General features: G+C 42.3%; 1 protein-coding gene across 1 annotated transcript in view; it reads right to left on the minus strand.

Annotated features, from left to right (window-relative positions):
• The window catches only part of spryd3 (SPRY domain containing 3), a 58,298-nt gene that overhangs the window by 23,866 nt on the left and 9,680 nt on the right, over positions 1-24,752 (minus strand). Inside the window, exon 7 of the mRNA XM_020654904.3 lies at positions 7,989-8,138. Within this exon, the coding sequence (XP_020510560.2) occupies positions 7,989-8,138 (150 nt within the window). The remainder of the gene's footprint in view (positions 1-7,988; positions 8,139-24,752) is intronic.

Genomic DNA, 24,752 nt, shown 5'->3' on the forward strand with positions numbered 1-24,752 from the left:
GAATCACTCCTTAGTTTCTATTTGTTTGCATGAGATAGCCTCTTAACTGTTGTTAAGTACACATTTTCAGACTTATCCAGTCTTGCATACTTGTGAGATTACTGGCGCCTTAACAGGAGGTCAGAGCTACCAAAAGCAGACTTCTCCAGACTGCCACAGACTACACTTGAGTGCAGACTTTACTTATTTAAGTACTCACAATTCATTTCAATTAAGATGTGATTTTTCTAGGTACCAATATGTGGCAAAACGTAACTTGAAATGTGCAGTATCATCCTCATGCAGTAATGAGAAGGTGCTGGTGAACACATAACAAATACAGAACATTTGGACCCAGCTGTGTCCGCCTGTCGTTTGGTGCTGAGCAGGTAATTTAGCCTGTTTTTAGAGCTTTTTCCTTGACGAAAGCTGCCTCCCACAGCTGAAAACCATTACACAAAGGAACACCTTGTACACTGTGGCTGTGCTGCTTGTTCTACATGTTCTTGTGGCACAGTGACCTCGCCTTTTGTTTTTATCCTAAAATGACCCTGTTAGAATAAACGGGTCGAACGGAAGCGACCTTTAAACGCGGTTAGTAGGACTGCTGCATCACAGGAGGAAGAGGAAGAGGAAGAGAGCTGTTCTCAGGACCCCGATCCAAGAGCAAACCGGGACAGAGGAAACGCTGCAGATCGAGTCTCCTGAGCGGGGTTATTTCTTGTGTGTGAGAGAACATGCTGTTTGACTACGTGTGGTTTTATGACTTTATTTGTGTACATGAACTGAAGTCAGAACAGTCATAAAAAGGTTAACTGGGAAAGCTATCAGTTTCATTAAGACACTGATGACTTCTTACAAGGGGTTATTCCAAAACCAGTTTGGGTATCAGCCTCTGATACTTCCTAAAAACGGGGTACGGGGAATCGGTGAGTATGGCAGTGAATGCACCACTACTATTCCATAATCAATTGGCCTCCAATAACTTGTTTCAGGTAAACTACAGCTAGCATGATGCTTGTAGAAAGTGTGTTATTAATTTATTATTCTCTGGTAATACAGCATATGATTTGTGTTTTTTTACACACATCTGAGGGGTACTACATTTAGGCCCTTACTCAGGTTTCAGTGTCAATACTGGAAAGGACAAAATGGTATCGGACCACCTCAATGTCTTTCTCACAACAATCACAGCTATCAATCTATCTTCCAAAGCTCAACCCATCTCCCGATCCGATCTGATTCTTCACTTCCATAACCCAACACAGCATTTCTTTTTTTGTAGGATTTCAGCGGTTTGTTTGTTTCCAGGACATGAGGGTTTTGTTGAATTTTATTTTCTGAATAGGATCTCTTTATTTTTCTTCCTCCTGCTTCCCCCCTCATCTTCAGCCCCCCCCACCACACTCCCATCTACCACCACATAACTAAGCCTAGATCTCTCTTTGTCCTACAGCCTAGCAACCGCTGTGTGTACCGGATGAAAAACAACCGTGCTACCAAGCGTATGCATGCTGTACATTCATGGAGACTCTTATCTCCACAGGAATGGAGGAGGAAGCTACAGGTCATGCCAGGTCTGGAAATTGCAGTGGGGTCAAAACAGATCTGAGATTAGAAACACATAAAAACAACACACTTACGTTACACACAAAGCATTCAAACTTATCACATAACACAAATTCCTCTGACTTCCCTCTTGGACAGGAAGCTGGCAACACTGGCTCAGGGGATACAAATATGTACTTCCACCTTTTTTAAACCAGGTTACTTGATTATGACGTGTCGAACACCAACTCTCACTTCTTGTTCTTGGCATTTGGATTTTTACCAGAGGTAGAACACAGTGCAGAAAAATTAGATGATCTTTGGTCTTAAAATAAAAAGTTTTAGACTGCAACATGCTGAAAGCTTTGAAGATTTCCACAGTGGTGCTGTGGGATTTCCAATGCTAACCTAATCTAACATTCCACTTTTTCAGTGTCAGCATGCTCAAGATGAGCAAGTATGAAATCTATCTTGCAGACATTGTTGTACATTGTAGTTTTGGTGAAATACAAATTTTGAACATTTGAGTGTATGCAGACCATAAACTAACGCCGAGTCTAAATGCAGAAGCTCTATGGCTCCCTCTATCAAAGAAAAAGAAAGACAAATACATGTTGTGCATAATAAATACAGCTATTTGCCAACATTATTACAATTAATTTAACCTGTAAGGGAAATAATGTCTCATATGTTAAAGAGCCCATATTCTGCCCTTTTGGGTTTCCTATATTTAATCTATGTTCCTACTTTTATACGTTCACAATAGATAAAGTCTGAAAAAAGTGTCTGTTTTCATGAACTGCTCCTCCTTGCTCCCTCTACGCTCTGAGTCCGTCAGCTACACTCTGTTGAGCCCACACTGTTAGACCCCACGTGGGCCAAGTCTGCTCTGATTGGTCTGCCGATCCGCTCTGTCGTTATTGGTCAGTTGCTCAGCATGCGTCTCGGAAATTTCAACATGAGCTGCTGGGCTTGCCACAACGAGCCAATGGGCTTAGATCAGTGATCTCACACTGACAAGACGTCGCACTGACACATTTTTATGGAGTGGGGCTAGAACCGAGCGTTACATGCAGCTAATGCTACAGCTAACAGGAGGACGTAGGAGAAGCTGTGTTTCTGCGGACTTTGAATTTTTGCACATAGATGTTCCTAAACATGCACAGGACACTTGAAAAACACACTAAAGAGCATATAAAACCAGAAAAAGCAGAATATGGGACCTTTAAAGGCAGAATGTGCAACATTTTACACAAAAACAGCAGAAATCAAGTATATCCTCCGTAAATGTGTCTCATAGTCATGACTGTCTACAATGAGTGAGAAGCACGAGTCTCGCCAGCTGTACTGTAGTCAGAGCCGTGTTTATATGGCCGGGGCGGCCTTGCGTATAAAGTTGTTTTAGTCAAGAACTAGAGAAAAGAAGAATAACATACTCACTGCTTATTTGGATGTCAAGTAACTGCCTTTAGAACACGGTCATTCTGTGTCAGTTTATGTGCAATATGAAGCTACAAGTTAACTAAAGAGCGCTAACGTAAGCATGCTAACACAACAATGCAGGACACAGGCAATTGCAGCTCAAACAATTTTGACAATTTGTCTGCAGCTTGCGATTAAAGGTGCTTAATTATGATGCGTTCTGATTGACAACTCCTTTGAGCGAACATGAGTGGAGAGGGGTTTCAAGGTGTATCGCTAGAGGAGAGCGGAGGCTTCAGAATAGTGGAGGCGTGGCCAAACAGCAGTTTGTTTTGGTTTAATGCTGGGGCTCAAGGGCGACATCTACTGGATCAAAAAGTCGCATATTCTTCCTTTAAGTTAATTCATTGGTTGTTGAGATATTTAACTAAAAACAAACTCACAGTATAGATGGAAGGAAAGTGAATGAATGACTCATGTTGGGTTGTTCCTAAAGTTGGATTTTAAAGTGTTTAGTCATAGAAGGATTACATACAGATTATATTACTTGCCCACTAAACCCAACATCATTTTTTTTCAAGGTGTTATGAAATAAAAGTTGGAAAATGGACCATCATGAACTGAAAGTGTCTGCTCCGCACAAAACCCAGCAATACCCAAACTGCCTGTCACACCTGTAACTCGCAGCAGCGGGAGATTCTCAGTGTCTGAAGTGCTATCACACAACTGGAAATACGAAGCAGAGGCGGAAGCAGGTTTAGGCCAATTGATGGCGTGCAGTTGGCTAATATAGTCATAAAAGATGTGTGCAGCGTCATCACCCCATGCACTCACTCACAGTGAATGTTCCTGACACATCCACCTCCCCTTACTTCAAACAGACGTTTTAATCTTGGGATGGAAAGAACAAGTCTGCTTAAAGTTCAAGAGCCATGGAATCAGACATTTGGGTTCACACATGCATCCTATCAGAAGAGTTTAATGAGTATGTGTGAAAGGGACATGACATATATAAGGAGAACGAAGCAATTCACCTGTATAGTGGAGAATCTAATGTAAGGATTATGCAGGTCATTGGTTATATTACACCGTGCACCATCCTTAATCTAAAGTTAGCTCTGTCATCTTGTGACCATGAATGTCTGCACCAAATTTTCTGGCAATCCATTTTATACTGTTATGACTGAGCCATTCCTTAAATCATACTGTGTTACTTCTTTCTTTCTTTTATTTGAGATGACGTCCACTGAAGTTGTTAAACTGGGAAGAAAGAGCATCTTGGCATTGAAGGGAATGATTTGTAGAGTGAGTAAAACAGAGTACAAAGTTGAGCCAGATGTCATAAACAACAACAAAGAGGAGAGCGAGGCAGACAGACACACAGAGAGAGAGAGCGAGAGAGAGAGAGAGAGCGAGAGAGAGAGAGAGAGAGAGAGAGAGAGAGAGAGAGAGAGAGAGAGAGAGAGAGAGGGGCTGAATCTGGCAGTCTGGGGGGCATTAATGAAAAAAGACTGACACAAAAACTTGAGACTGCTGTTGAGTAAACAGTCATTACCCAAGCCCTTCAATTTGCTGCTTTATCACCTCTCCTGGACTTGAGCTTAATGTCTTTGTAATGAAATCCAGATGCAGAGAGAAAAGTAGTGGCGCAAAGAGAAAGGAGGTGGATCTCTGAGGAGGTAATAAGACTTGGGTTATCAACACTCAAACTTCTTCCTCACCCGTGGGAGCACCGCCTGTATGAGTTATGTTTAACTAAGAGCATGTGTGTGTACTTTGGCTGTGTTGTTAGCTTCATCAGAGAATATTGTGGTTTTTTTTTTTTTTATGTCTTTAAATTTGCAGAAAATTCATTAAAAATGACATATTTAAACACACATTATTATTTTGTTTAGATGCTTAAAGACAATCCATTACTGATATTCTCTGTTGCAACATAACAAGAGCAGTTCTTTTACATTTCTTGGAATTAGATGCTCTGTTTGAGTTTCCTCCTAAAGGGGAATGACAATCCCACATCTGTGATCGTGTGTGTGTGTTATCATTGTTGGCCGGCACACCAAAAAAAATGTGATATTACTGATGGGGCGTCAACTAATCTGTGAGTTGAAATGTAAACTCTTTGCCATGGTTTGATTCACACAGCAATGTACAGAGAGGTTTAAGGGCTTTTTGTTGGTGTAAGGTAGACAGTCCGTTCATCGGTTGTCTATTAACTCCACCCAAAAGAGAGGAAGCTAGCTAGACCTACCACCCTTTCTTTTGTCTGACAAACACAGCACTTTGAATGCATCAGGTGCAAATGACTCACGCTTTGAAACAAACGCTGCCAGCTACTTGAAAAGAAGAATTTTGCTTTCGACTGTAGCCCTTTTTAGATGGCAATTTCAACAACATGTGTTATTGTCAGAGCCTTGTTTATATATAAAGCTGTTTTAGTCTAGGACTAGGACTCACTGCTTATTAAGATGTCACAAAAGTGTCTTTAGATCACGGTTATTCTGTGTCAATTTATGTGCAATATGAAGCAACGAATTAACCAAAGTGTGCTAACATTAGCATGCTAACACAACAATGCAGGACACAGGCGATTGAAACTCGAGCAAAGAACGATTTTTGTCATGCTCTTAATGGTGTAATTGATAATTCCTTCGAGTGAGTGCGAGTGGAGAGGGGTTGGAGGTGTGCCACTGGAGGAGAGCGGAGGCTTCAGAATAGTGGAGGCGTGACCAAACAGCAGTTTGTTTTGGTTTCATGCTGGTGCTCAAGGGCGACATCTACTGGATCAAAAAGTCGCAAATTCTTCCTTTAAGAGGCTTTCTTAAAATTAAAACCTTTGATAATGCACTAGCCTTCTCTATGGAGCTGATTTAGTATATTACATATCTATAATGATGATACATTTCTAAATTGCATGGCATGGATGACAATCTTTACAACATGGGGTGCACACCTACAGTGATATTTCTCTTGCTCAGCCCCCCCCCCCCCCCCCCCGTACCTGTGTTCATCTAAAGCTCTCTCTCTCTGTGCATCCCTCTGTGTTATATAAACTGCCTCTGAGACCTTGAAAGATGTTGTACAAGTTTCATCTTTTATCATTGTTGTTAAAAAGGAGCAGAGTTTTTTGACCCTGGGAGAGACCGTGCTGGCAGCGCTGCTCAGGCCTTGGCTTTGGCACTCGCTAATATTTCACATTCAGAACACTTTCCAGGCAAAACCTACGCCGTATAAAAAAAAACTCACAAATCATGTTGAAGAAACATTTCTGAGTCATGCGTGACAAAATGTAATCGAATGTTTTTTTTAGACATCAGTAGACATTTATACAAGTTTAATTTGTTACATGTATGTGCTTAGTAAGGATGATTCAAAACAGCTCTTTTAATAATCATTCTCTTCACCTATTTATGTTTCAAAGCCTCACTCAAACGAGGCACTCCAAAAAAAAACTGCAGAAGTGTCCGTGTTGTTCCTTGAAGCACTTTCTAATGGTAAGATTGGTTTGCAGAGCTGTAGTGCTACTGCAGACATGGGAACAGCATGTGCATTCTTTGGAAAAAGAAATAAAGGGCTCAAATGAGAGGTGTTAAAATTTCTCTAATTGTATTTTCCTCTTGGAGGTTTTTTCATCTCCCCAAAGTAGGCAATTAGATCTGAGGAGAAAGGCTAAGATGCTGGATAATGTGAAGGAAAATAAAGCTTATAATAGTACCACCACCACCATGTGGTAGAACAGATAGCATCAACGTTGTCGATACCTGGAGCTCACATGAATGAAGCCTGGGTGGTAGGTTGCGTAACTCATCAGTATTTGTGAAGGCACAATCCCTGTGTGTTTATTCTTTTCATCTGGGCACTTTTAATTTTGACTTTAAATTGTAATATCATTGTTTCTAATATTTCAATAAAAGCTTCATTTCCACTGCGCTGTGTGGCACTACTCTTTAGGCTTTTAACTGTAATGAAAAGTTCTTTATATAGGCTTTCTCCCCCAGCATGTGTGCACTTTAACTGCCAATTTCCAAATACTCTGCGCGCCGCCGCTCACTGCCACTCTAGTCAATGTCTCCTGTTTCCACAGCGAGCGCCGCAGTCCACCCCCCTGCTCTGCTCCGTTTCAAATACGCTGTTATCTGCAACACTAATGCTGTGTGGAAAGACGTCCCTGACGCCCAGCCACTACCATCGGACCGGGTCGTCCCATGGCGTGCTCCGACCTCCACCTCAGCGGCAAGGTGAGAGGACAACCGAGAAATCTTGCCTTCATATTATCCCATATGCTCTTTTGTAAAGCGTCTTGAGATAGCACTTGATCACTCGCTATACCACATGACCAAGATATTGGCATCCATTCCCAGAGGCATGTATCATCATCAGACAACGATTGCTGAAGTGTTCTGAGATTGTTCGATAAATAATATAAACATAGCTTAACTTCAATGATAATATTGTGTTTCATTCACTTCTTGCTCATGTTTGTGTTGCATTGACGACACAATCCGAGCTGAGAACTGTTTGTGTCTTCCACTGCACAGAGCACAGGGAGTAGACGTACCTTGCAGCACAAGTACCAATTCCCAGTGATTAGAGCCAATATAGTGTATGACAAGTGTAAAGCATAAGTTTACTCTAAAAGGGCTTTATGGAGTTAGAAGTCATACCGACGTGTATGCAGGGGTCCTACCTTTTTACATAACAAGAGTTTCAGCTGTAAGGAAAAGTTCACAACATTTCCGAGTCCGGGCCTGAGGAACATTTGGTAAATGCTATTATCCTGCCTTATTCCCAAATCAGGTTGTTGTCAAAGTTTTCCTCATTAGCATGCTGTCAGCTTTACGACTTGTTGAAAAACGGGGGAGCAGAGGCGAGGGAGAGGGAGTCCTAAAGTCTAATTCTTGGGAAGTCATCGAGCTGGCCAATGCATGACAGCTTGGAAAGACGAGGGAGAAGGGCCAAATGTAATAAGACATGCTCTCTACTGAGTGTAGGTGTGTGTGTAAATTTGTCAGAAGCTTTTCTTTTCTTAGAAAGCTCACCCTTCTTGCCAGGCCCAGGGCAATGTAGCACTTCTCCCCTGCATCAACAATCTCCAGTTCATAGTAGTGGCAGCGGGTGGTGAGTGGCTGGCGGGCCTGAGCCAAACCCACGTCCATGATGCTCTTTCCTTTGCCAACGTACTCCAAGAGCTGGTGTGAGGGGAGAGAAAAAATATAGGGGTTAAAACATTAGGAAAATAGATTTTAAAGTAGACTACCAAAACACAAGCATTCTAATAAGCAGTGCTCACATTACCCTTTGAGTTATAGCCTCATAAACTCCAACCATAAGACTCATTCACCCCGAGACCTACAAGACAAAGATCACCATCCAAGCTGCCTGGCTTTCATAACACAACAGGGTCCACGCTATGGTCAGCTCAAATGCCTCAAACTAAGTGATCCCCTGAAACCCCCTCCCCTCACACCTTTTCAAAGTCCGTATTGAAAAGTCTTGATCAAACACATTTTATTACCATCCAAAAACCAATCCAACAATCACACTCACTTCACACTGCATTGCTTCTTCTTTCTCAAGCTCTCTCTTTGTAAGTCCCGTTAGCAGCACTTAATCTGTCCACCACCAAAACCTTTCAACGCGCTGCCGCCCTTTCATGAAGGAGCCGACTGACTGCGATGATCCCTGTCACATTTCCTCTAGCGCTTCAATTAAGTTGGTGTTTTTGTGGATTTAAGGGAAATGTCTTCCGATGAATTTCCATGAAATGGGGGGGGAAATCAATGGTACCAACAGGGTGATGACCGACCGACATTGTTGCTTTGAAACAAGTGAGTTAACTGTGGGCTACAGCTATATACTCGGGCCATGATTTAACAAATACATCTTTAAAGAATGTCCAGCTCCTTGTGTTTAGGATATCAACATACACCTGTTCCTCTCGCATCAAGCAGCAAACTTTGCCTCACTTACTCGCCCTTTGCTCCTCTCGGCGTCGGCTCTATTTACATTCAGATTCAGATTCAGAAAACTTTATTTATCCCAGAAGGGCAATTCAGTTTCACAACCTACCGAGTCATTGAAAAACGCAAAGACAACATAAAAGGAAACAAACACATCACCACAGCATTCAAACAGTTACATTCACATGTCAGTAACAACAGTTACAATTTCCTAATACGATGACAGACTTGTTCAGCATTCAACAGCCTGATAGCTGAAGGGATAAAAGAGTTGGAGTATCTATTTGTCCTCCTTGGAGGGGCAAGATAGCGCCGTCCAGAGGGCATTAAAGAAAACTCAGATTAGACAACATGTTCAGGTTGGTTTATGATCCCTTTGGCTTTCTGGACCGTCCACAGGGACCTCAAGTCTTTCAGCTGGACTCCAATAATCTTAGAGCAGACTTTTACGATGTGGTTCAAACTGTTCTTGTCAATTCACAGACAACCCATTGAACCAACAGATAAAAGAAAATGTTAAAAGACTTTCGATAAAAGAATAATAAAAGCTACATGAAATGCTTAGTGAAACACTAAAAGAGTCAGTTACATGTGAAAACCTCCGTACTTCATGTGATCTATGGGATTGATCTGAAGTTGTCTTGAATGTTCCAGACTCTAATGAAACCCTGTCTTCCTCCAGCACCACCGCGAGGTTCTGGACTTTGAGAGAAAAAATCCTGGAAAGATAAAAGTGAACTTTTTTCACCCCTAACATCCACATCAGGTTCAATTCACCCCAATAGTCTGGATTATAATCAGATCTCTGAAAGACTAAAAACAACAGTCTCAGTGTCAGTACTGACCCTGCTTCTCCTCCTACTAACCACGCCTACCGCTGAAGACCCTGAAGCGAATCCTCATAAAGCATTATCATAACACTCAGCCATACTTTGGGATTTGGGTTTTTGAGCATGTAAGCCTCCAAACTTACCTTATCAAGATGTTGATCAAGGTTAATAACAAAATAAAAAATAAAGCAAGGTATTCCAGCCTGGTGAGTGTGGAAAAGTGTTGGAAAAACCCAACCCATACGTGATGAAGGTTGGACACACCGATTCAATAAATATATGTCAGCATAAAGCGAGGCAGTGTGAAAGAGCTTTTTGTCATTGTCTTTAAGCTCTTTGGGCATTAGCCTTTAGTTCACAGATTGTTTTACCTGCTACACGACCGCATGCACCTAGTACTGGTTACACCTTTGAGAAGAGACCAGAGACCCTTCTGACAGATGACAGTGTAATATGACTTATTCACTGTTTATGTTTCACTGGGGTTTCGCCACTGTTGCTCGGTAACCACAAAAAAGTGTTTCTTTGTGACAAAAGAAAACACACAAAAACGTTCCTATACAAGTAGCATTAATATAAGAAACTGTAATTATAGTGTCAGACGATGCTGCTTTGCCCGCCATTTCCGCATCGTTCTTATACATCATGTCCTTACTCCTGAACCCCCACCCCCCCTTCCAGTCTGACAGGCTGCTGTAAGCTGCACATGTGAACAGGCAAAGGTGGACACAGGCCTGTCCTGAAATCTAGACATTTTCAGGAGTGCATGAGTGAAAGAGGAACTTGTTAATCAATAAATTTAATGTCAACAGCTTTTTGAAGGGGAAAAGCAGACTATGCCTCCTATGGACACATACCGCTAGCATAGCTTGTAAGTTTTACAGAGTCTTTGGAGAGACCATCCCAATGTGCCTCACCCCTCTCTATGGCAGCAGGGTTTAAACCTGCCTTTAATGGTGGCCATTCAGAAAAGATATCAATAATTTCGCCCTCAGACAAGGTGGGGCGACATGCTGTACAAACTACTTTGTTTCAAGAATACCTCGGGCCTTAAGTTTTCTCAGTCTACCTGTTTACTGCTGCTGTTATATAAGTTTCTTTTACTTTCTTTGTCTCAGTCGTTAAAAGCAACCGGGCCCGAGGCTAATTCAACTCCTTGTAAGTGGCAAAGTGGATGGGAGACACATCCGATCAAGCTTGGGCAGGATCTCCGCCCCTGAGATGAGCGACTTTACCACGCAACTCGCTTTAGCAAGAGTGTCCTAAGTGAGTGGGCACGGTGACAGACTGAGCCGCCCGTGGGGACGATTCAACAAGTACCAACAGCCACTCCAGGCTGCATGTTCAGCACCCAATGTTAATGCGATTGCTTTCCAGGTCTATTTTGGACTTAAGCATCTGAGCAGGTGAGGATGGGTGGGTACAGGTGAGTAGGTGGGCAGCTAGGCAACCACAAAGCCTTTAGGCTGAGTGGGGTTTCCACTTCATTAATGGACGTATGTGAATGAATGAGCATGTGCACTTTGACGAAAAAAACAACCCCAGGTGGAGAAGCTGGGATGACAGACAAGGTGGGGGTGGACCAAATGGAATCATTGTGAGTGTGTGTGTGTGTGTGAGTGTGTGTGTGTGTGTGTGTGTGTGAGTGTGAGTGTGAGTGTGTGTGTGTGTGTGTTTGGCCGGCCAGACACTTGAAGGACACACCTGGTAGAAAAAGTCAAGTGTCTCAATTAAGTTATTACATTTCTTCTTGTTGTTATGCTCTGTTGCTAGGTGATGCATCACACTGAAAAAAAAACTGATTTCAGTCTGTGAGGTTTGATGATGGATTAAATTGGTTCCTGAGAACAGTTCTGAATAAAGAAATGCGCCATTTATATTTGTTTGTAACAGTAAACATTTTTGTTTACTGAAAATGTTTTAGTAAACAGCTGAAAAATAGGGATTCCTTCGCTTTTGCAGCCAGCCTCATACAGAAATTCTGTTTTTTAGCGATGCATTTTTCATCACTCGATGGAGTGCCTCCGGTTTGAGGCCCATAAGGGACAATGTCAACCACAAGGAAAATGCAAGTAGACCTCTGAGTCATAATCTCACTTTAAAGGTGCACTATGTAGATTTGGAGGTGACATTTAAAAGTTGGAGAAATGAAACAATTACCTGCCTAGGGACAACAGATGGAAACTAGCACTTCTGCTATAATCTGGCATTTTTACAGCTGTTCATTAATATGCTCTGTCCCTAACAAATAAATAGATAAATAAAATAAAAGCTATATTTTCTGAACTAAATTCACAAACTTTATTCAAATAAAAAAATGGCTCACTGGACACTGATTGAAGCTAAAAAGCTATAAGGAGAGTTACGGTCTCACTGTTGCAGGCCCACCACCATAACTAATTTCCTCTTCAAACAGTGTTACAGGGAACACATTTTCCTCTGAGGACAGTTTATGTATAGAGAGTTGTGAACATATACCACAGGATCTGTACATTTCTCCAACTTTCCAATTTCTCGACCAAAACTCAAAGCTGTTCAACTAAAATAATACATATTTTGTATATACTTGACATCTCTTCATTTTTACTGAAACGTCCAATAGACAAAAAGCTTGTAATGCAACATGCAAACTTCTCTTACTGTACATTATGCGCCATAATGATCTGTCCTTTTGCAAAGCTTTGTTGCTATGCATTTTTAAACTAAAGGAGACAAAGAAAATCTCTTTAAATTCCTGGAACCAGAACAATATTTCTTCATAGTTTCTTTATAGCAGGAGGCTGATTAATTGTTCATGTGGATAACAGTCTTAGCCTCCACCTTGTTGTTAAATACTGTCCTTTTCATGTGTACTCTTGTGTCTCCCTAACCTGCTGCACTTTCATGCCTGGACAGCTGCACTTCTTTTGGAAGAGGAGGAAAGAGTTTCGGTGTGATGAGCTCTTAGTCACGCCCTTTTCTTTTTTTTTTTTTCTGCTTCTTGCTGCTGAGTAATGGAGGGAGGAGAGATACGAGAGGGCAGAAAAGAGAGACGTAGCCTTGAGCACAGCATGCCTCACTGACATAGCTCTTCTCAGCTGCTCCTCTAATTGTGAGAATGGTGATGGTGGTGTGCGAGGCCGTGTTTTTTTAAGATGCTGCTCGGGGAAACAGATGTAACGCCCAGTGAGTTGTCCTGCCAGATTCCTGTCAAACCTAATGGGCAAAGAAATTTGACACTGAAATTCATGGACCTCTCCTTGATTAGGATTTTCACAGGGTTGTCATCTGGAGTCATCACATAAAAGTTGTTGGTATTCAAATAATATTTCTGGGTTATTATTTTTTTCTTTGGATTTCAATCTCTGTTTTTGCATCTCTGTGTATTTCTCATCTCCATCCCAACATCTGTTCACTGATGGTCCATGTTAAAAGTGTAACTCTGTTATTTTAGATTGTGTCACCTTTTCTCTCATCCCTGGCTCCTGATCTGTTGTCTTCAAGTTTATTTCCTCTCAGAAGAAATCCTTATATTACCAAAGTTTTAAAAACCACAATATCAGCTTTAAAATATTAAAGATTTGGACAAAATGTAGTGATTCAATGTGAGACCGTGTCCTTGTTTCCATCTCTGAACCAAGTAAGATATCCTTCAGACCTCTGACTTGACCATCAGTCATTTTCATTGTGCAGGAGGTATAAATATGAATATTAAATCTAGTACCTTGATGCTGCCAATCTGTCATTTCTACATAATTTTTAAAGGAGCCAAAAATAACTTTTATGTTGCAAGACAGCAGCATAAAACTTTCACACAGAGCACAGACAACAAACACATTTTACATCAGATAATAAATGAGCAGCGGGGAGCAGTAAGCCATGTGCACACTTTGATCGAATTATCCTTTATCCTGGTTTTCATATCATCAAAGCTAATTAAAGATGGCTCTGTAGCTCAGACCAAGGTAAGCTAAAAAAACATTAAAAGCTCTTTCTTCAAAGAAGTTCATGAGTTCAAAGAACAAACTAGATGATAAGACCTTGAGAGCGAAGGTTACTGACAGTTTTTGGAATCAGTAGTGAGCATACATGAGAAGGTAGATCGTGAAGTACATCCTTATAAAGAAAGCTGTACTAATGTTTAATCCTTCTATTGTATAAGAAATACAATCCCTAAATGTTGTGTGCGCCAACTAATGTTGTATAACGTTAAAATAACCTAAATTATGGTCGATAAGAGGCGCCGGTGGCCTGGTGGTTGGTTCATGTGTGGGGGGCTGTGGACCTCGGGCAGACGGCCCAAGGTCAGATCCAACCTGTGGCTCCTTTCCCACACTCTCTCTCTCTGGTTTCAGGCTCTGTCCACTATTCTGCCTCTCCAATAAAGGCATGAACAGCCCAAAAATAAATCTTAAAACAATTATACACCAACTTTTTTGTTCAACTTAGCCCCTACATAGTATCATCCTTGGCACTGAGAAAGTTAACAAACAAAACAATGTGCAAAAATCAAAAAAACACTTGTAAGTGCCATAGCACTGACAAAGTAAGTGAGGGGGGGGGGGGGGGGGGTTAAGTCATGAAAGACAACATGACATCTGCTTGGATACAAGCTGCATCCCTTACGGCAACTTCCCCACCACAGCAACCAAAGTTCAAAGTTCTGCAGGTGACTGACGACCGCAATGATGTGAAAGTGATCACATGAGGTATGTCTAGCAGACACATCCGAGCACTATGCAACCACCACAAAGTAAAAACACAAAACAACGGCCTGACGTTGTACCCGCATAGTTTTATCAATCAATCGTCTGAGATTTCTGTTGAAACCTGCACTTGTTGCTCTTCACTGTCACGTCATCACTCACTGGCCACCTGGAGCTTCTCATCACCTTTTGATAAACTTCATTTATTTACAGTCTCAATAAAACACTGATGGGAGGTGCTGCACAAATTAACCTGTAACTCCCAACGCCAACACATTTTGACCAGTTGGAATTTCTTTGGATACATCAGAAAAGTAAAAACGTTGATGTGAAAGCTGCAAAACTCAGAAAAACAGGTGAGCTCCCAGGTGACTCCCTGTTACATGTTATAAATAATATAAATGGTAAATGGACTTGAGCTTGTAAAGCGCTTTTCTAGTCTTCTGACTACTCACAGCGTTTTTTACACCGCAGGTCACACCCACACATTCACACACTGATGGTAGACGCTGCTATGCAAAGCAGTAACTAATCCCATTCATACACCGCCACAGAAGCAGAGGGAGCAACACAGGGTTAAGTGTCTTGCCCAAGGACACATCGGACATGTTGCTTCAGGAGCTGGGGATCGAACGCCCGACCTTCCAGTTGAGAGACGACCGACTCTACCAACTCGACAGCCGCCCCGGACACTAACCATTCCAATAACGTTGAAGTCATGCTACTTTTCACATGTTAATGAACTTTTAACGGCTCTTCTTGCACAAAATACAAAACACAAACTTATTTACTCTTCGTAAGCCATCCTAAACTTGATCCAATGTTTTGATAAGCACATAAAAGAGACTCATATATATCTGCTGAGAGAAGGCTTTCTACAAGGCCAAAGGATGCATAATCATTATTCAAAGGCATATACTGAGACATATGCCCTTTGGTCATTAATAATGATATTGATGATGAATTAACACTCAAGCAAAAGTCTGCTAACCACTCGAGTTTACAAGAAGTCCCAGGACTTCTATTTTTGTTGCCTTGGTATCAAATTCGTATCATATGTAAGATAAAAACTCTGGCTTGGTACAACCCGAGGTCACTCCGTCACAAGCAGCCATCCAGCCTCCTCTTGGCCGACTTTCTCTGGATCAAGTTGTTCGTAGTTTCCTCTTTTCTCACGCTGCTCGGTCCACAGAACTGGTGGCAACCGTCATGGTGCCACTGCTCCGCCTGGGAGGTTTTCAACCACAACAGCTTGATGAGAAAGTTGTGAACTTTTCTTCCACGAGCAGTGTCTTGTTGGGATCCATGACTATTGTTCCCGAAAGGGAGGAAGGAAGGAAGGAAGCAGGCAACCTTAGAGGGGCGTTGGTACCGAACTGGCTCTGACTTTTGGAAAGGCTCAACAAGGAGGAACAGCACAGTCATGATTAATACTTTGAATTGATGAAAACTTTCAGCCGGGGGAAGAAGAGGAGATATCCTGGAAAGACGTTTATGCATATCTACACGCAGAAATGTGTCAAAGGGTAAGACACAAACATCCAGACCTGTAATCTCCCCCTGAAGGAGGGGGGGGGGGGTGAGATATGGGCTGTACACTTTGGGAAAACTGATAACTGCAGACTCAGGTGCTGTCCTCTTACTTGTAGGCCTGCTCATCCGCAGCTGAGGGGATTAAGTTAGTGGGCACAGCGACTGCTGTGACAACAGGAGGCAGAGGATTGGAGGCTCGTATTCGCTCTGTGCGGCACGTACGCAGAGGAGAGCCGGCCAAATGCCTCCTCTAAAGAAAAACAGCAGAGCAGGAGCATGGTGGCAGGCTAGAGACAAACAGAGTTCATATAGATTGTAATCAAACATATTCTGTTGATCTGACAGACATGACAGGGTTTGTAAAGACAATGGCGATGGTGTAATCTTAGAGAAATCAAGAAGCTGTGGAGAATTCAATGTATTAGTGTTGAACAAAAGTATCAAAAACTAAAGCCAACAGATCAATGACATCTTTCTCAACTCTGAGTGTGTCTGGATTTTTCAAAAGAGCCCGACCCTGCTGGCATCATTATTTTCTTTTTCCCTATTTAATGCAATGAACTTGACCCCCTGCGGGAGATCTCACAAGATCTCTTTTTGCACAATCCACCTTACGTTTCCCTAAAAGAAAATATAGAATAGTTTGAGATCTCAATGTTTTTGTATCAGAATGGTATGGCATTTGTTTCATAGACGTCTCTCGGTTCCAAGTATTAAGATAAATAACTTTATTGTAAATTCTGCCAAATGTTCAGAAATACAGAGAATCATAAAAACGTCTTTTCAACAGATCTGTGTCTAACAGTAAAACAGATTGCTTTTTCAGATTACTGTCCGTCAACAGGGCATGCATCAGCCAATACCAATGTTCAACCTTAACAACTTTGCAATAAAGTTTATTACAAAAGGAAGTTGATGTGATGAACTCGTCATTGGAAGGTGAAAGTCTTTTGAAGCAGCTTAGCAATCAGGTGAGTTCTGCAGTACCTGTGACCACACCCAGCTGTCTGGTACCATTGCACCATAATGCACCGCTTAAAGCTAAAATACTTCTACTTTTTGTAGCTGTACTTGACTTTGTAACATATTCGAGACAGAGGCTAGACTCCACAATGACTTCACTTCAAAGGTGATAACGTACATGCAAATAATGCTTCTGATACCAATTGTTTTGGATTTTCGGGTATTTGCTCTGACAGAGCTATTAAGTAAGACATGACATCCAGCAAGAAGTGTTTATCGTTTTTCCATACCGTCTCACTGGAAAAGCCAACTATAATAGAGAGGAGAGTTCCTGGGCATGATTTCAGACAGTCTCCTCTGGAAGGTATTCAAGTATTACACTCAATTGTTAACATGAAAAGTGCCACAAATGGTTGTGTAACAATGAAAACAAGAGAGCCAGAGACCGAAACTCAACTCACTTTCTAGCCTCTGTGCAGCTGGCCAAACATACATTTGTAAATCCCAAAAGATTTATGAAATAAATGCTGTATAAATGTTGTGTTGTCATATTGCAAAAAGGCTACTTTAGGTTCCACACATGCTGCAACGTCCAGCGTTTAAACAAAGAAGCCAGTTTGAAAGTTTGAAAAACTGCAGTTCCTCAACTGTCCACTTGAGGCCAACTCCAAAAGCCTTGGAAGTCCAAATAACACCCATATTAAAATGGCCATGTTGACAGCATAAATAAAAAACAAAAAAAACATTTTGGTCGGAGAAGCTCATTTCTTGATCTGCACACACCATACGAGGGTTGATTTTTTTTTTTATAACTCATTCATTTTAATTACATGAAGGATGCATTATTAGGGGTGTGGCTGATCTGACAGCAAGTGGGCGCAATGCAGACATTAGGCAGGAAGCTTAAGGCCCGCCTCAGCTCCAGCTCTTTGCCTGTTACTAATTGAGCAAAAGTTCAGTTGAGATAGCATTTCCAATGTGGCGACCACCAATGCTGGGCTTCAAAACTGCGCTTCAGAAATCAACAGGTGATGTCACTGAGACGACGTCCATGTTTTATACAGTCTATAGTTCCACCAGCATTTAAATCAATCGGTTCTGTGTCATTTCAAGATGATTTTTGTCATCTTCATTGCATGAGGAAAGAACGTGTTCGCCCTGCTAGCCCATTCATTCCAGCCTTCCCGTGTCGTTGCACATTAATCTAACCCTTTCCCAGAATTTCCAACAAACATGTTTGATTACCAATAAGTTCTGTGCACGTTTTTATTTCATTGTATCTCTTTAAAAGAGTTGATCAGTTGAAACAATCTGCTGCTTTGGCAGGCCTCCCCATGATTATGTTTACAGTTCACATAATGACAAATGTGCTTTCATCACAGATCAAGCTGCCAGTGAAACTTTTTAAAGGCAAAAAAAAAAAAACAGAGCCAACAAGAGCAGAGCCATTAAAAATTCACTCGATTTACTTCAGTTTCCAGACTAAAAAAAAACAAAACAAGGAGGACTGAATTTTCAGCACACCAGACAAATGGCCTTCAGATGAGAGAATGAAAAGTCGAAAGGAACAAAGAGCAAAATAAAGGATGATGAAAATAAAATGAGGGAGGCCAGACAGAAAACCTCCCTGAAAGTTTTCTTTCATACTAACTTTTGGTTTCAAGGGTGACCACATTTGATCGAAGAAATACGCAGAAAGAGAGCCACAAAAACAGGCAAACAAATGAAGACAGAACAGAGCAAGTGGAGGAAATATTGTGCAAGACACGTATGATGATAGTGGGCAGAAATCTGTGATCAGATACTCTACTATCTAAACTCAGGCTGCAGGCAAGTCACTGCCACCACCATTGTCCTCGGTGCATTCTGCGGCTTTGCACTGTCAGTACTTTCTCATCAAAAGCATACCAGTCAGAGAAGTCATTAATCTTCTAGCCATCTTCTTCGTCACCCTGTTTCTCCCCCTTCTGAACGTTCAGTAAGGACAGCTATCATCCGCAACTTACTAGGTAAATAGCAACATGTAAAAACCATTTCACTGTTTTGATTGAATGTTGGTGGGGAGATGAAACTGCTAAAGGGCTGGAGAGGTGTTATTCATCTTTGACAACTGAATGATAGATCCCTAAGTCATCTGAAACCCACTCAGGCTGGAAATATCTGTTGCTGCACGTGAGACAGGAGGGAAAAATATTTCCATTGCTTCAAATACGTAAAATATGTTTACCTCACAGCTACAGTATGATAAAAACTAAATATTATTAAAAGCCAGAGGAGTTTAGTTTGGATGCAGACAATGCAAACAAAGATAGAAGAAACAAGATAAGAGGAAAGGAGACATAGATGGAGGAGAATGGAGCAGGAGAGGAAGAAAAGACAAGGGTAGGTGAGAGAGGCGTGAAGGTTTGAGGTGAAGGGAGGATTAAAGGACAGAGGAGAGGAGAGACAAGAGGAAGAGGCAAGGATATAGGAGATAGGAGAAGGAAATGAGTCAAGGATAAGGAGAGGAGGAGTAGGCAGTAGGAGAGGAGAGGAGAGGAGAGGAGATGAGGAGAGGGTAAAGGTTTGAGGTGAAGGGAGGATTAAAGGACAGAGGAGAGGAGAGACAAGAGGAAGAGGGAAGAATATAGGAGATAGGAGAAGGAAATGAGTTAAGGATAAGGAGAGGAGGAGTAGGCAGTAGGAGAGGAGAGGAGAGGAGAGGAGAGGAGATGAGGAGAGGGTAAAGGTTTGAGGTGAAGGGAGGATTAAAGGACAGAGGAGAGGAGAGACAAGAGGAAGAGCAAAGAATATAGGAGATAGGAGAAGGAAATGAGTGTCAAGGATAAGGAGAGGAGGAGCAGGCAGTAGGAGAGGAGAGGAGAGGAGAGGAGATTTAAGGCCAAATGAGGAAAAGAAGGGGATAGGAGATGAGTTGAGCACCAAGAAAGGAGAGACAAGAGAAAAAAAACAAGACATGTTTGATTAAGTTAAGACAATGATTAAGTTTAGGGGGCGATTCAAGGACAAGGGAGTGGAAAAAAAGAAACATAATAGATGAGAGGAAGGGAGGAAAACGGGCCAGTGGGGATAGTGGATTGGAGAGAAGAGAAGGCTAGGAAAGGACATAAGGTGGAGTGAAGGCAAAGATAGATGAAACAAGAGTAGAGTCAGAAAAAGAAAACATAGGCGAGGACAGAAGGAGAGAAAAAAAGGAGACGGATCAAGTTAAGGAGAGGAGCAAAGACTAGACAAGGTTCTAGGACAAGAGAAGATAACACAAGAAAGGAAGGAGAGGAGAGGAGACAACAAGGAACGTAGTGTATGACAGACAAGGAAACAAGGACACAGGAGAGAAGCAGAAAGCAGGGGAGTTCAGGATGTAGGAGAAGAGACAAGGATAAAGGAGAGAAGATGAGTCAATGCTACGAGAGGAATAGACAAACAAGGAAAGAAGATGAGGAGAATAGGACAGTAGACGAGGGAACAAGGGGAGGAAGGTTAAAGGATCTGGGCGGGGGTGCGGGGGGCGATACTGCATAGGAGGAGTTGTTTGTTCAGAGACTCAGAGTTGGAAAAGTTGAGGCAAACAGAGACGGTTTAAGTTTCTGGTTCAAACCACAGAATGAATAAAACAAATTAAAAGTCTAAACGTTTGAGGAGATTAAGTGAGACCACCATGTGGCTGACAGAACGTTCTACCCCTTAAAACATAATCTGACCTCAAACTAATCCTGCTACTCTGAGGTCTCTAACCTTGAAAACAAAACCTCTAATTTCCCTTCTTTTCTCCTCATATCTGTTAATTTCCTCGACCACACTTTTTCATTTTTCTTCCTCTTGTTGCTCCTTTTTCACCCCGCACTCTCTCCTCGTCGTCGTTATCTACACCTGTACCTGTTCAAACGTGTTATCAGTTTCAGTGTGATCAACCTGCACAATGATGACCACTTCAAGGGCGGCTAATGGTAGCTTACTCGTGAGAGAAAAACAAGACAAAGAGGAAGGAACTTAAACTTCTGGACGTCTGAGCGGACCCTGCAGCCGGGCACCCCAGCTGTGAAAACCTCCAACCACATAAGAGAGAGTAAAAGATTCCTGCGAGTCCCGTTACTCCACTTATTGAATTTTTACAACCTGGTGGACCGCCAGGCACTTGGCTCCACCAACAAGTCTCATGCCATCGCCTCCGCCTGGTCCAGAAAAACAGAAGGGGAGACGGGGAGTAAGACTGCTGGTTGAATCATCCCCTCTCCTGCTTTTATGACCCGTCTGCTCTGAGAAAAAGACGATAGCCTCTGTACTGTGTGTGTGGCAGATGACTGTACCGCCGTGGACGGCCGCGTTTATCACGTAACCACATACGGGACCCACACGCACACAGCCTGGCCTCTATCCCTCGTATGTCAATGAGAGACCTGCTTTATGTCTTGTGGTTACTTTCTGAAGAAGTTGGAGGGGTGGGGTGGGAGGGGGAGATGAGAACTCACACCTTAAAACAGAACAAAGGTGCTACAGTTCACCTTTCTACATCTGTGGGAGTACAGTATTGTGATATCACTGATGACACAGCAGCTGCTGCCAACAATGGACTTCTTTTGAGCAGCTAACACCCACGACTTGAATCATAGTTTCATGAAAACAACCCTGAACTAGGGATGACCCCGATACCGATACCAGTATTCGGCATCGGTTCGATGCCGCCTTTAAGTACTCATACTCGTAAAACTATGCGGATACAGCGGCACTGATATCACTTAATGGCGGGCGTGCGCCTCTTTTCAGTTGAGCGGGTAGGCGGAGAGAAGCGAGATGTCAGCGGTGTGGGGATATTTCAGCGTAAACGATGACGACAAAAGAAGAGCAGACTGCAAACTTTGCAGTGTAGCTGACGCGGTGTCAGTCGGACGTAAAATTGTTGGACATTTTAAGCATTTGGCATTAGTCTACTCCCGCCTGGAAGACATTCAGCTGCAGCTCAACCAGCCCGTAAGAAGACTCCAACAAGACGTGCAGACGCGCTGGAATAGCACGTACTACATGCTGCAGTCTCTCACCGAGCAGAAGCGGGCTCCGGGAATATTTGGCTCCGAATATGAGCGCACCAGTGGACACTTCTGGAAAAAACTTTGTCTGTTTTGGCTCCGTTTGAGGAGTTAACCCGAAAAGTGAGCTCGTCTGATGGTTTAGCATCAAATGTAATTCCTGCTGTGACCGCGCTTCAGAGACTTTTGACCAAAGAAACAGACGCGGATCAGGGCATTAAGTAATCGTAACGGTGCTCTGTATCGGTGAGTGCCCAAATGTAAGTACTTGTACTTGTAGTTGGTTTGCAAAAAAGTGGTATCGGTGCATCTCTACCCTGAACCTGAACCTGAACCTGAACCTGAACCTGAACCTGAACCTGAACCTGAACCTGAACCTGAACCTGAACCTGAACTCTAACCCTCTGACCCTAACCGTACCACCAACAAAACCAAATGTCAGTCAGCACTTACTGCTGGGCAACACTTGAACAAAGAGCGACAAAGACTTTAAAAACCCTGTAAGGGATGTTAATCCAAACCAAGTGAGACTACGTCCATGTTTCAAAAACCCTTTTCACACATACGGAAATCTCCTGAAAAACTCCGGAGATTTGGCTACCTGGAGGTTCTTTAGGCTATGTGTGAACGCAAACAGATGCATTTTTCATGCAGACTTTACCCGGAGTTTCTCCGGCCAGACCCCAAGTATTTTTTGTGGATGTTGTCATTCCATTGGATTACACATAGCATTGATATAAAGGCAAATATTCTCATTATAGCGTCGTGTAGCGGACTCTGTTGCTTCGGCCGCTACTTCCGCGTTGTTTATTTACGTCACGTCTTACCTCAGGAAATCCCCACGACCCCCCCCCCCCCCGACAGGGAAAGTCCCCCACTGTGAGGAGCATATGTGAACAGCTAGGTCGGGAGAATCTCCAAAGAAGTCCTACCGTAAATATCTAGATATTATCCAGAGTGCAGATGTGAAAACGGCTTAAGATTGGCTGTATGCGTATCAGAGGCAGGATTTATGTGAAAATCATTTTATTGGGCTGTGTTGCAAGAGGCTGCTAGTAGCTTTCTTTGAGTTTCAATGAGGCACACTCTGACTGCAGCCTCCCTCAGATATGTCAGCCCTGTGCTTGATCATGATGTAGTTCAACAATGTGCTAATATGTATATTAAGCTGATGAGTGTATATCCATTTCAATTTGTTGCCTTTCTGTAGGAAACAATCCCACAAAGAGTTTCATGCGTCTTCTTTTCGTAACATTTGAAGTAGACTGAACTGGGGTTAAAACACTCTACAAAGTGTGTAACTGTCTCTTATGTGTCTGATGTTGTCAAGTGTGCCCAGTGCTGTTCATCACTGAATAGATGTTTTTATTGCCTCCTTTAAAGCCTCCTTTTATGACAGGTCTGGAGATCCCATCTGTACTCCTCTGGATAACTAAGCTTTGTGTGTCACCCTGATTATGTGCCTCTCTGATTTGTAGGTAAATTTGCCAAACTGTTGCATAATCCCTCGACTCTGATGCTGCAACGTCGGACTAAAACAGATTCATGGTCTTTACTGTGAATGTGAGTCTGCTGTTTATCTTGTTACAACAACTTGCTCTCAACAGAAAATGGAGAGTTAATGTCTGCAGAGGTGACCCCAAAGCCAGTCACGACAAGATCCTCCAACCCCTTAAGACATAATAATGTTGGAATAACTATGTCAAGAGCTTCTTCGGATTTTCAGAGAACATTAAGTACAGTTGTCAACAAAGAGGGATTTGCTGAAGAACAGACAGTTGAAGGATCTTGTACAAGTGCAAAACAAACATTGGGTACTGGCAACGGCCCCGCAGAACACAAGCCACACTATAATCCATCCCATTGAGAAGACGTATGTTAGAAAAACAAAGTGTATGTGCAGGGGGTTTTCGCCCGTCTCAGAACTTGCCGGTAGCCAGTTCATGTTACCTTATGTGACAGAGCCTATGCATTTTCTGTTATTTTTTCTCCATCTGAAAGAACATTCACTAATTAACCTACATTATGGGGCAGACTTCTCCTCCACACACACACAGACACACACATCAGCCTGTACCTCATTTTCACTTCCAATAAACACATCAGTTTTCTAAGTGTTTTTTTTTCCTTTCTTAAAGCAGCTTTGAGGAATTTTCATTTTCTGCCAACTTCTGCTGGCCCTGTTAACAAAAGCAGTGTGCCTGTTGTCCTTAATTTCTTGCTCTGGCTACATTTTATTTTGCATAATATCCAGAAAAATACACAGCTTTGTTTTCTCTGCCTTATGCACAGTACAGTTGAGTTGTCCTGCAGAGCGAGCCACCCCAGGACAAACTCCTATACGAGTCTGTTTAACCGGCAACACTCACTGCGTATCCTTTTCATAATCCAGTTAGAAAATTCTTGCAAGGGAAGCCTCTCTTGTAGGGCTGCTGACAGCTCTGTCGACAGGAGAGCCATCCTCGGTGGGAGAAAGTAGAAGTAGTTTACCTGCGTCATGTTTAAAACTGGTTTTAACTTACTTTACTTATGTTCAGCGCCAGAAGTAGGACTGGGAAATATACAGTTTTTAAGATATATCGATATATTTTCAAACAAGATACAGGGTAAGACAATATCGTTAATATGGATATAGTTTAAGTTGCATTAAAATAACATTAAAGAGGTGCCAGGTCACCTTTTTCTCATCTCACTGATGATGACTGACTGTCTGTTCCTCTTCACCCTGCTCCTCCTCTCTTTCACATTTTTATTTTATTATATTACTTTTTAAATTCACAAAAAGGTAGTTTATTTTCCCATGTGTTT

This window comes from Labrus bergylta, chromosome 12, assembly GCF_963930695.1.
Source record: "Labrus bergylta chromosome 12, fLabBer1.1, whole genome shotgun sequence".
NCBI lineage: Eukaryota > Metazoa > Chordata > Actinopteri > Labriformes > Labridae > Labrus > Labrus bergylta.